At 32.8% G+C, this 12,267-nt stretch overlaps 1 protein-coding gene across 1 annotated transcript in view; it reads right to left on the reverse strand.

The window, feature by feature from the left end:
* Positions 1-7,068: 7,068 nt before the first annotated feature.
* The window catches only part of LOC143226359 (chaperone Ric-8A-like), a 34,310-nt gene continuing 29,111 nt past the window's right edge, over positions 7,069-12,267 (reverse strand). Inside the window, 1 exon segment of the mRNA XM_076457232.1 lies at positions 7,069-10,818. Coding sequence (XP_076313347.1) covers positions 10,707-10,818 — 112 coding nt within the window. The 3' untranslated portion in view covers positions 7,069-10,706.

Raw genomic sequence — 12,267 nt, forward strand, 5'->3', positions numbered from 1 at the left:
TCACATCTCATCCAATCAGCTTCTTTCACATCACTTTCCAATTTACTGATAGGTAAAGTATATCTATTGCTATATCTTTCCCACGCAGACGTTTCTTTTGTGTGCAATACTTAAATCTTGTTCCACTTTCTGAACGTATCACATCACTTGATAACTCAAAGCTTCTTCAAGATAAAACTACCTTAAATTTTATAAACACAAATGAACATAAAACAAAAGGAGTTTATTTTTCGCTAGGAACAAGATTTCTTACTTTGAAGTATGTAGACCTGATGAGTTATACAGCATTAATATTAAAATATCATTAAAAGTGTTCAAATTTAATATTTCACATTCTATCGGAATTTTAAATCATATTTTAAATTTAAACCTTATAGACAGATACTTCGTTTGTTAATATGCACATTAATTACAATTATTGTAGTCATTATCAAGGTTTTATAATTATTCATCCAATCTAAGATATGCTTGAAAAGAATCATACGAAAATTTATTTAAAAAGTGCTAGTGTGACACTGAGGGCACGTTTAAAGTACTGTGATTTATTTTACTAGAACTTTGTTTAGATCCTCCTGTCTTGATGGGTTTTGTTTTAAATTTAGCTTAAAAATTTACAAAAAAGTTACACGACCGAAAGCATTTCAGCTTACAGCTCGTAATTCAAAGACAGCAATCATTTATTGCTATTACATCGTTTGCTACTGTTATTACGTCATGTCTAATCATCCTCTAATGTTTAGGGTTTTTGATGAACAAGCACTTTTTTTTCTTGTTAGTTTTTACTGAAGTTTCAGTTAGTAAATAAATAAATTGTGCATTTTCAATTCAAAAATATAATTCTGCCGTTAAAGTATAAGTGTAATTAACTACAATTAATTTGAAAAGCATCAGTTTCTATGATAAGAAGGATTTCGATGTACCATATAACATTTTATCCTTGTATATATTATACAAATTCCTTCGTAGGAGTAGTTCATATTGTTAAGAACCCTTTACCTGTCAGTGTCTGGCTCATTTTATGAAGTCAGCTGTTTTACACCATCTAAACAAAAACTAATTCTTGAGGTATGTTATTACTGTCATATCTTAAAGCAAAATGCCTCATGTGATTCATCACGTGCTAACTATAGAACATAAGTGTATCAGAGTTATTTTAGTCAAGAACGATGAAATAGATTGACCCATTCGAGTCTTTGAGGGTGAGAAGGACAATGAAAAGCGTAGATCTATGAGGGTTCTGCGTTTTTAAAGAATAAACAATCCTAAAGTTAATAGAAATCCACAAATACCAAAACTTTAACGTATGAGCAAAGAAGATTAACTTGTTCCTGGACAAAAACATAAAATCCATGCTTCAAAAGGTGTGAAGAACAAACGCAAAGAAAATTAAAAGTATTTATATATAGCTACATAATATTGTTTGTGTTTGTTGTGCAATTTCGCGCAAATCTACACCAGGGCTATCTGCGCTGCTATATGATATGATATTATCAAGTTAAAGCACATGAGAGAATGTTTTCCTCTTCTCTGTGTGTAATAAGAATTATTACAACGACAATTTATAACTTAAAAATAAAATAAATAAAGGAAAATAATAAGATATCACAAAATTAATTGAATATATTAAGTTTCGTGAGTCTGCATTAAAACTCACCGCTCTTTCTTCTTTATAATGTAACTTCTCTACCTCAAAGGCTAATCAATCAGTAGAAACAAAAATGCCATTAGTTACAAATACTTTGAACAGATTAGCTGAAAAAAGTTACAAATTTGTGCCAGATCAAGATCGTAGACTTCGTTCTTCTTATCAGTGGCAAATACTATCACTCAAGAGGCCTCCTCTTACATTAATGAAACCTATGGCAAGATCAACACTGCAACATTGGTCCATAATATCAGTGGTAAATACCACCACTCAAGAGAACTCTTTCAATATTAACGAAACCTATGGCCAGATCAATATCGTGGACTTGGTCCTTCACATCAGTGACAAATACCATCATTCAAGAGGACTCCTTTAAGGCTAGTGAAACCCATGGCCAGATCAAGAGGGTAGTATTGGCCCTCCATATTAGTGGCTGTGCCATTACTCAAGAGAACTCCTTCTATATTAATGAAACCTTTGGATAGATCAAGATCATGGACTTGGTACTTCATACCAGTGACAAATACCATCATTCAAGAGGACTCTTTTAAGCCAATTAAAACCTATGGCCAGATCAAGACTGCAGACTAGGTCCTTCATATCAGTGGCAAATAACATCATTCAAGAGAACTCAATCTAAGCTTATGAAACGTATTGCCAGATCAATATCGTGGACTTGGTCCTCAATACCAGTGAAAAATGCCATCATTTAAGAGGACTGCTTCTAGCTAATGAAAACTATGGCCAGATCAAAATGGATAACTTGGTCCTTCATATCAGTGGCAAATACCATCATTCAAGAGAACCCCTTTTAGACTAATGAAACGTATGGCCAGATCAAGACCGAAGGCTAGGTCTTTCACATCAATGGCAAATACCATTGTTCAATAGGACTTTTTCTATATTAAAGAAACCTATGGCCAGATCAAGACTGCAAACTTGGTCCATCATATCAGTGGCAAATACCATCACTCAAGATGCTCCTTCTATATTAATGAAACCTATGGCCAGATCAATATCGTAGACTTGGTCCTTCATACCAGTGACAAATACCATCATTCAAGGGAACCCCTTCTAGACTAATGAAACCTATGGCCATATCAAGACCGTAGGCCAGGCCCTTCACATCAATGGCAAATACCATCATTCAAGAGGACTCCTTCTAAGCTAATGAAACCTATGCCAGATCTATATAGTGGTCTTGGTCCTTCATATCAGTGGCATATACCATCATTTAAGAGGACTGCTTCTAAGCTAGTGAAACCTATTGACAGATCAAGACCGCAAAATTGGTCCTTAACATCAGTGGCATATACCATCATTCAAGCAGACTTCTTTTAAGCTAATGAAAGATATGGCCATATCAATATCGTGGACTTGGTCCTTCACATCAGTGACAAATACCATAATTCAAGAGAATTCCTTCTAAGCTAATGAAACCTATGCCAGACCAATATCGTGGTCTTGGTCCTTCATACCAGTGACAAATACTATCATTCAAGAGGACTCCTTTTAAGCTAATGAAACCTCTGGCCAGATCAAGATCGTGAACTCGGTCCTTCACATCAGTGACAAATACCATAGTTCAATAGGACTTTTTCTATATTAAAGAAACCTATGGCCAGATCAAGACTACAAACTTGGTCCATCATATCAGTGGCAAATACCATCACTCAAGATGCTCCTTCTATATTAATGAAACCTATGGCCAGATCAATATCGTGGACTTGGTCCTTCATACCAGTGACAAATACCATCATTCAAGCGGACTGCTTCTAAGCTAATGAAACCTATGGCCAGATCAAGATTGTGGACGTGGTCCTTCACATCAGTGGCAAATAGCATCATTCAATAGGACACCTTCAAAGCTAATGAAATCTATGGCTAGATTAAGACCGTAGACTTGGTTCTTCATATAAGTGGAAATACCATCACTCATGAGTACTCCTTCTATATTAATGAATCTTATGTCCAGATCAAGATCGTGAACTTGGTCCGTCACATCAGTGGCAAATACCATCACTCAAGAGATCTCCTTCTATATTAATGAATCTTATGTCCAGATCAAGATCGTGAACTTGGTCCGTCACATCAGTGGCAAATACCATCACTCAAGAGATCTCCTTCTATATTAATGAAACTTATGGCGAGATCAAGATCGTGGACTTGGTCCTTCATATCAGTGGCCAATAACATCATTCAAGAGGATTCCTTCTAAGGTAATGCTGAGTTCTTGGATTATGGTTTCGCTTCAGCGTTAAGCTTCTGCTCTCGCTCAGAATCCCTTCGTTTAGAAAATATTAATTCCAACTTCCATCACAATGAAAAGTTATTCTCTGGCGTACAGTAGCAGCACAAAAATGTGCACTAGTCGAGAATATTAAAACATTCTGTGGTCACGAACCAAAAACATAGGCTACATTAAATCACTCTATCATGTCTTCATGTACGCTGATTTACTGCAGGTAAAAACGGAATCCGATCAATTAATAACTTCAATAAAAAAACATATTATGAAATTATGGAATTAAACTGAATCCTGACCTGCTTGGTTTTAGGAAAGAGACATAACACAAGCTCCACAGTAGAATAAAAACTGTTTATTTATTGAACGGCGTATTAGACAAAGAAAACAATTCAGTCAAAGAACGTGTGTACAGGAACGATAGACTTCTCTTCTGCTTTAAGTTTCGTTCAAAAGTATCTTCTACAAAAAATAATCCAATGTGACTAGTTTGTGAGAATCAACAACAATAAATATATATATGCATATAACTGAGGAGTGTCACATCTTCTAGGGTACATTTGTTTGTTGTTACATCTGATCGTCCTGTTAACATAAATAGGGAAGGCAGAGTATTCAGGAAGCTCTAAATTCATCTCGGTTGTTTCAAGCTCTAAATGAAAATAAAACTACTTCTAAAAATCTTATTGCCAGGCCTTACTGTCTCCATAATAACCGAAGGCAACCCATTCTAAAGGCCAACCCACCCTGTTAGAAAAATAAAGATGATTCCTACCCTACCAAAATTTGTACTATTAAGTATGAAAAAAGACACATAAACACTATCAGTTTCTTTTTCAATCTTAAACACCTCAATTATATCTTCTCTTTCTTTTTCCAAGATAAAAAAGTTTAAGAAATTTCAGCTTCTCCTCATTTAACAAATTCTCCACCCCAGGTACCATTCTCGCAACCCTCCTTTGAACCATTTCCAACAATTCAAAGTCCCTCCTAAGGTAAGGAACCCAAGACTGAATACAGTATTTAAAATGTGGCCTAATCAGTGACTTATACAATGAAATTATAATCTCTTTACACTTATATCCAATATTTTTATAGATATATCCTAAAATCCTACCACTAACAGCAACACACTGATTGGATGCCTAAGAAACTGATCAAATTATGCTTCTAATACAAATTATAAAACCCACATGCACTATCTTGGATTCATTATAATCAAAACCCATCTGCCATCATTTATACACCTTAATAAATGATCTAAATCATTTTGTAAACCAGTAGCATCCTCTTCATTGCTTTCTAAATTGTGGCTTTCACTTTATATATAAGAACCTTACTCCTAAATGAATTGGAGTTCGGTTTCGGAGTCTGTTAGTGACAGTTAACTTAAAAAAAATGTAGCATTAAAACTTTGATATTAAACCTTAATCAATCATAAATGATCAATTTGCATATTTCATTGGATATAAAAGATACTGTTTGTTTGAATTTCGCGCAAAGCTACACGAGGGCTATCTGCGCTAATAGTCCCTAATTTAGCAGTGTAAGGCTAGAGGGAAGGCAGCTAGTCATCACTACCCACCCCCAACCCTTCTTTACCCACGAATAGTGCGATTGACCGTCATTCATAACGCCCCCATGGCTGAAAGGGCGAGCATGTTTGGTGTTACAGGGATCTGAACTCGCGACGCTCAGATTACGGGCCCGTTAAAAGGAAAAGCCCATAAAATGTAAAAATAGTTACAACTAAAAAATGGACAAAAGTCAGATAAAATACTATGTAACAGGTGTGTTTATATTTTATTTGTAATTAAGTACAAAGCTACACAACGGACTATCTGTGGTCTACCCACCACGTGAATCGAAACCCTGTTTCTAGCTATGCAAGTCCAGAAACAAACTACTGTGCCACTGGAGGGCGCCATGTGACAGAATGAAGCTTGTATGGATTATATTAATACAATTTCCTCTGTTCCAGGTTTGAATTTAATTAAATACTGAAGTCTGGATGGCTTGATGACGCATGGTGTTGAATGAATAGTTTGATCGTTAGGGTTAACAATAGAGTTTAGTTGAAATTATATTAAATCGCTAATACTTTTGAAATCTTCCCATTGAATCGATTACCGATAAAGTCTTAATATTATTATAAGGCTCTTACAACTGAAGCTTTATCTTACTTGCTTGCATTCTGTAATATATTGAGGATTGCGTACGTTTACTTAAAACAATTTTAAATATAAAAACCAGCAGGTCACGTGCCAACAATAGCTGACATAAAGTCGTGGAGAAACGATATACATCATAACTATATTTTGACATTATATTGTTTCTCGTATGCAGTGTGATATCACTGATATTTCATCTATTTTGGGAAATGCTTGTGACAGTCCATTTTGATTCATGTGCTCTCATCATAAAGATGTGTTCATACTAGAGATTTAAAATTCCATGGTTGAAATATCTCTCTCACTAAATGGTATGAGAAAACAAAGGAACGTTGGATCAACTTGGGAACAAGGGCAATCTAGAAAGATACCCACAAGATCACCGGACGCAGCATCTATGGGGTTTTGTAGGATTAGAAGGTTGAAACAGGCTGTGGAACGTCGTATCCTCTTACTTTAGTTGGTTTGTGGAAAGCCAGAAGGTAGAAGGGGTATGTTTTGGCATGATAACGTTACAACGAAGCTTGTTGAAACAGAAACTATGCTGCAAAGCATTTGTCAAGATACGCGGTTGTAAGACAGAGAATGTCCATACGAAGCGACTTTTACTGTAATGACGTGGTGAAGCTTCAAAACCATGTTGATATGATGTGCTCAACCTTTGCATAACAATTTTGTTGTTATTTAGTTTTAAAAGAACAAGACAAGAATTTACAACTGTAACGGAATCACACAGTACGTTAACAAAAATGTTTCTTAAAGTTCTTTCGTAGCTCATTAAAATGGTAAACAAATGGCTGCAAATCTTTTGGCAGATTCTTATATTAAATACACTGGAAAGGAGGTATTTGAAATATACTATTGCTATCTTGACATTTCTTTAGCAGATCGTTATATTTAATGTGCTAAGAATTGGTTGTTCAAGAGATACATGGTTGCCACGTAAAGATTAATTGAACAGATCGTGATGTTAAACGTAATAAAAATGAACTGGTTGCAAGACGTGGTTAATACGCAAAAAAAAACAACAAAAAACAACGATTTATTAATAAGCGTCCTACAAGACCTTCGGAAGGAAGGTTCTTCAAGCAGGATCTCAACAAACAAATTCCAAATACAAAACATAAACAACAGTGATGACAAATACAGTTCAGTCTGAAACTGTTTACAACTGATAATATGCTGACAAGCAATATTAATTTAAAGCTATAATATCAATATAACAATAATTAATAAGGACTTTTTAAAGACTGCCTATTGAAAATTCACATAGAAATACCTTAACTATACGTCTATAATACCAAAACAGTACATCTTCATTGTCCAATAAAAGATTTGGAATTACACACATTAATTAAGGGAAAAACTTTTAAATAGTATCGAAAACTGTACATTTTTGTGACTAGTAAAAATGTAATAACACTCGAACCTTTAAGTTGATTAATGTGTTGTAGCTTCAGGTATATGTAAACTTCTGATGTTATTGTTAAATATGCATGTGATTAGGTAACTTAACCCATTCCTAAAGAACATATTTTTTTCATTTTTTCAATAAAAAGTATGAACAAATAATTCTATCCATCTCTACCTAATCTTTATTGTGCCTACAAATTGGACCAAGAAACCAACGTGATACACTAGCATTTTGATAACAACATTTTCATGTAAACAATATGTAAGAAAATATGCTTTCAGGCCTTTATACGTGTTTACTGACAAATTTGAACATTTACACTTTAAACAGCACACAATACATATGCACTTAAAACAACTTAAACATAAACTTTACTACATTTTTGTCCAAAAAACAAAAACTCTCCTCGCATGACCAACGTTCTTAATGCTGTTAATTAGAAAAATATAAATAACAACAACAATTTAAAGTGTAAACTGCCAAATTACCATTTCTGTTCATGTCATAAAAGTTGTGTTGTGTTATAACACATTTAGCATTATATTTCTAAACTGTTTCATGCTATTACTTTTGGAAGACATGGCTAGATATCAACGTATCAAAACTTTCTCATGGAAGAGTGATATACCCTGTACAATGTAGTTACCCCAGTAAGATGGTTCTCTCCCTTAAATAGCAGTAAAAGTTTCTTCCTTATGACTAATAATGAAAAATACTGAAATGCAGTCACAGTAAAATAACATACACACACACATATACATAAAGAAAAAACCACTCTCCATAATTAATACTGACACCATTTCATGATAAAAATTTACAGAAGGTAATAATGATAAAACATGTAGATGACTCAGATAAAACTTCACCAATAATACACGTATATGACATATTACAACATATTTTGATCCTCATAATTTACTTGTGTTCATTACTTTTCACTATTTTTGGTTTTCTTGAAAAGAATAAAAGACAATTACAAACAACCAATTAGATGTTCACACTTGAGCTTGTATTGCTTAATAGTCCACAAATAAGTAGCATTCTGGTTTTCAAACTTAATTAACACTTTTAACAGAAAAGTTAAATAGATTTGATAGTTAAACAGTTTCATGCTCAGTCACTATACACTTTTTGGTTACTGTCTGATGCATTTGTTTTTCTAGTATGAGAATTATTAGATATCATTATAATTCAAAATGCAGGAATTTCTATGCTTGGTCTTAGTGTATGAAAAGAATGTTTCATGCATGTCTCATGGGGTCATTTGACTGGTTTGAAAGTTGAGATTCATCTATTGCACTATGTGTGTGATTTAGTACATTCACTGGTTACAGATGTGCCAATATGAAAATCAATATATTACCAATTAATTAGAACATCTCCCCAGGCAGCTGAACACTTACATTAAATGTAATTTGAAAAACACCTACTATGAGCTAAATAATTCATCATCAACTTGTTTATCAACCATACTTATGAAATGTAATTAACTCTTTTTTTATTACAAAATTCCAATGAAATTTAAAAGGAAATATGAAGGATAGAAGCAAAATTAACACAATTTTTATATATTACTAGGACTACATACCTGCTTTCTAATTTAGAAAAACAAATTAAATGGTCAAAAGATTTATAAATTCCTTACACAACTATAAAATTGTAGTTGCACTATTACTGGTATTACCAGACCAGCATTTCTAACAATTAACTTTTTATTAAGAAAGTCTTATGTTCACTATGTTATAAAGTAATTCCATTAAAACAGTGTGAACATTTGACACCATCTTGTTTAGTACATGTGATTAGTATATATACATGTACTTTCCCTGTGTGAACATTTGACACCATCTTGTTTAGTACATGTGATTAGTATATATACATGTACTTTCCCTGTCATGGAATTTATGTTGACCCCCCTTTTTTTTTTTTTATTATTTAATGGATTTCTAACACTGAAAAGTTTGCAACCTGGTTCTGAATTTTTTAAATAGTTTCAAAAAAAAGAAAAGAATATAAAATAAATTATCTAATAAAAACAATACATGTATAACATTTTTTTCAATAAATGTGATAAAAAAGGCAAAAATAAATTATAATAAAAAATTATTAACAGCTGTTACATTGATTTTTTTTTCCTCATTCATAAAAATATGTCACAAACTCTGGAAATGATTTCACAAAAACAAATTACATACTACTAACTTGTAATTAAAAAAATTACGTACATTTGCTGTTACTAGACAATGGTTACTGACTTTACTCAGTTAACGAATACTACATAGAAAGACTTTCAAAATGCTAACACATCCCATATCACACACAACAGATGTAAACCTTACTTACACACTGTCAAGAGGTGTACATTTTACAAGACACAATAGTTATGTAAAGAATATTCTGTAATCTGTTTTGCAGACTACTAGGTATTAATTTACACACTCACTTTCCCCACTGAACAAAGCAAAAAGTACAGTTATGACTATCAAATAAAAATGCCACTATTAAATAAATCAGGTTGTAATTAAACCATACGAAAAACCACAAGTATGAGATTCTTTTACACATCCAAATTAAATTTCCTACAGTTAGTCTGTGACTAAATAAGGAAAATTAATTATTAATCTATAACTTACTGTTGTTCCATTAAATACATCATGAGATGAGATTTGAAATAAGTATTAGATGCTTATCCACTTTGAAATTAAATCTGCTACCATCACTCAATGGCTGAATATAGCAAAATTAGTTATTAATTTACACATTATAGTTGTTCTATTGAATACATCATTGGCTGGGATTAGGTGGTGTACAAAAACCAAAGCCATAAGTATGAGATATTTGTACACTTACAAGTTGAATATTTTCTACCACTGCTCTGTATCTGAATGTGGAAAAAATTAACTTATTGTGATAGTTGCTTCAACAGCAGTTTGATTTCTCTAAAGATATTGTTACTGATACAGAAATATTTATAATAAAACAACATATATTTATAAGAATCACAAGATAAAGATAACTTGTCACTTAGAAAAGTACGACTAGAATATTGAAAATTTACCCTGATCAAACCATGTAACTAATAATTAAATCTGGTAGCTATAAAAGCAAACTTAGAAAGAATATATGGCCTTGAATATGGTTCAGATTTGTGCTAATAGCATCAACACAAGCTTTCTGACCATAGTGTATTTGGATTCTGAAAGCACAGGAATCCACATCACTTGTAACTTCTCAATTTGAATCAGTTTGTTCAGAATCTTCCTCCTTCTCATGTTCTGGAATATGTTTTACAGGGTGAGGTTTGCCATCAGTGCCAACTCTCATAGGTTGTACAATACCATCTCTGTTGTCGAATAGAAAAGGAAACCAAGTCACTACAAACTCAACAGATCAAACAATAATCAGTTAAAAATCAAAATGTTTAGAATTAACCTTAATCTTCTGTTGCTGTTGTTAATTGTTAACCTTTATTTACCTCAGTACAGTTCTCAATGACATTAATTTCTCACACATATCACTTAAAATGTGATGAATATTTCATCAAATGTAGGCCTATGGCAGGAAAGCCACAACTAGTTGTGTTTAAATTAAAAAATTTGTTTAAGCACTTAATGTAATAAATAAGTGTTAAAGATAAACAAGAAAGAGACAGTACATCTATTAATACCCTCAAATGATCTTTATGTGTTTGAAAATCGTGTATGTTAAGAGCAAGTAAAAAGTCAATGGTTAAAAAAAATGTATGTCTGGTTTGGTTTGTTTTGAATTTCGCACAAAACTACTCAAGGGCTATCTGCGCTAGCCATCCCTAACTTAGCAGTGTAAGACTAGAGAAAAGGCAGCTAGTCACCACCACCCATCGCCAACTATTGGGCTACTTTTGTACCAACGAATAATGGAATTGACTGTCACATTACAACACCCCCATGGCTGAAAGGGCGAGCATGTTTGGTGCAACTGGGATTTGAACCCAAGACCCTCAGGTTACGAGTCGAATGCCTTAACCCATCTGGCTATGCCAGGCCTAAGTATATCTGGTAATACCCTCAGAAAATCCAAATATGGAAATATGTCAAACAATACTAGTTCATTTTTCAAGTATTCTTTCTTTTCTCTCACCAAAATTAAAATTTTCCATAAGGAGAAAAAAAAATTCAATTGATTCTAGTTCATGTTACTCATAAAAATGACAGTTTTTTACTCAAAAACTAATCAAATAATTATTATATTTTTTAAAGATAAAATTACAAATTAAAGTGCTGATATTTAACCCTTTCATTTATATTCTTTCTGCACAAGTTATCCTGCTACATTTAAAAGTTAAATAAACACCATTGGTATCAATTTATGTGATTCAAATTAACATTACAAGTGTGTTCAGATTTAAGGTTTCATGTTTTCTAAATTTAAGTCCTTTATTTTAAATGAATTCTTTAAGAAAAACTACTTAAAAACCTCAGATGTATCATAAAGTAATCAATGACATATGAAAATTATCTAATCTGGCCACTCTGTATCTTGCAATAATACAATGGGAGTCCTGTAGATATACATCTAGAGTACAAGATGCTTACATAACTTTCTGACTCATACATTTCAAAGTTCTCTGAATTAGTGCAGTTAAAACATGTAACAGATTTTTTCTAGCCCATGACATGTGCAATGCTCACCTTCAACATATCTGAGTTTCATAGCATTCCTGTAGATGTTACACACACGTGTGTATAGTCATTAGAAATAGCTAATTTTACACTATTACAGTTATTTTGAAATTGGTGAAAATTAATGTCAC

Source organism: Tachypleus tridentatus, chromosome 9 (genome assembly GCF_004210375.1).
Source record: "Tachypleus tridentatus isolate NWPU-2018 chromosome 9, ASM421037v1, whole genome shotgun sequence".
Taxonomy (NCBI): domain Eukaryota; kingdom Metazoa; phylum Arthropoda; class Merostomata; order Xiphosura; family Limulidae; genus Tachypleus; species Tachypleus tridentatus.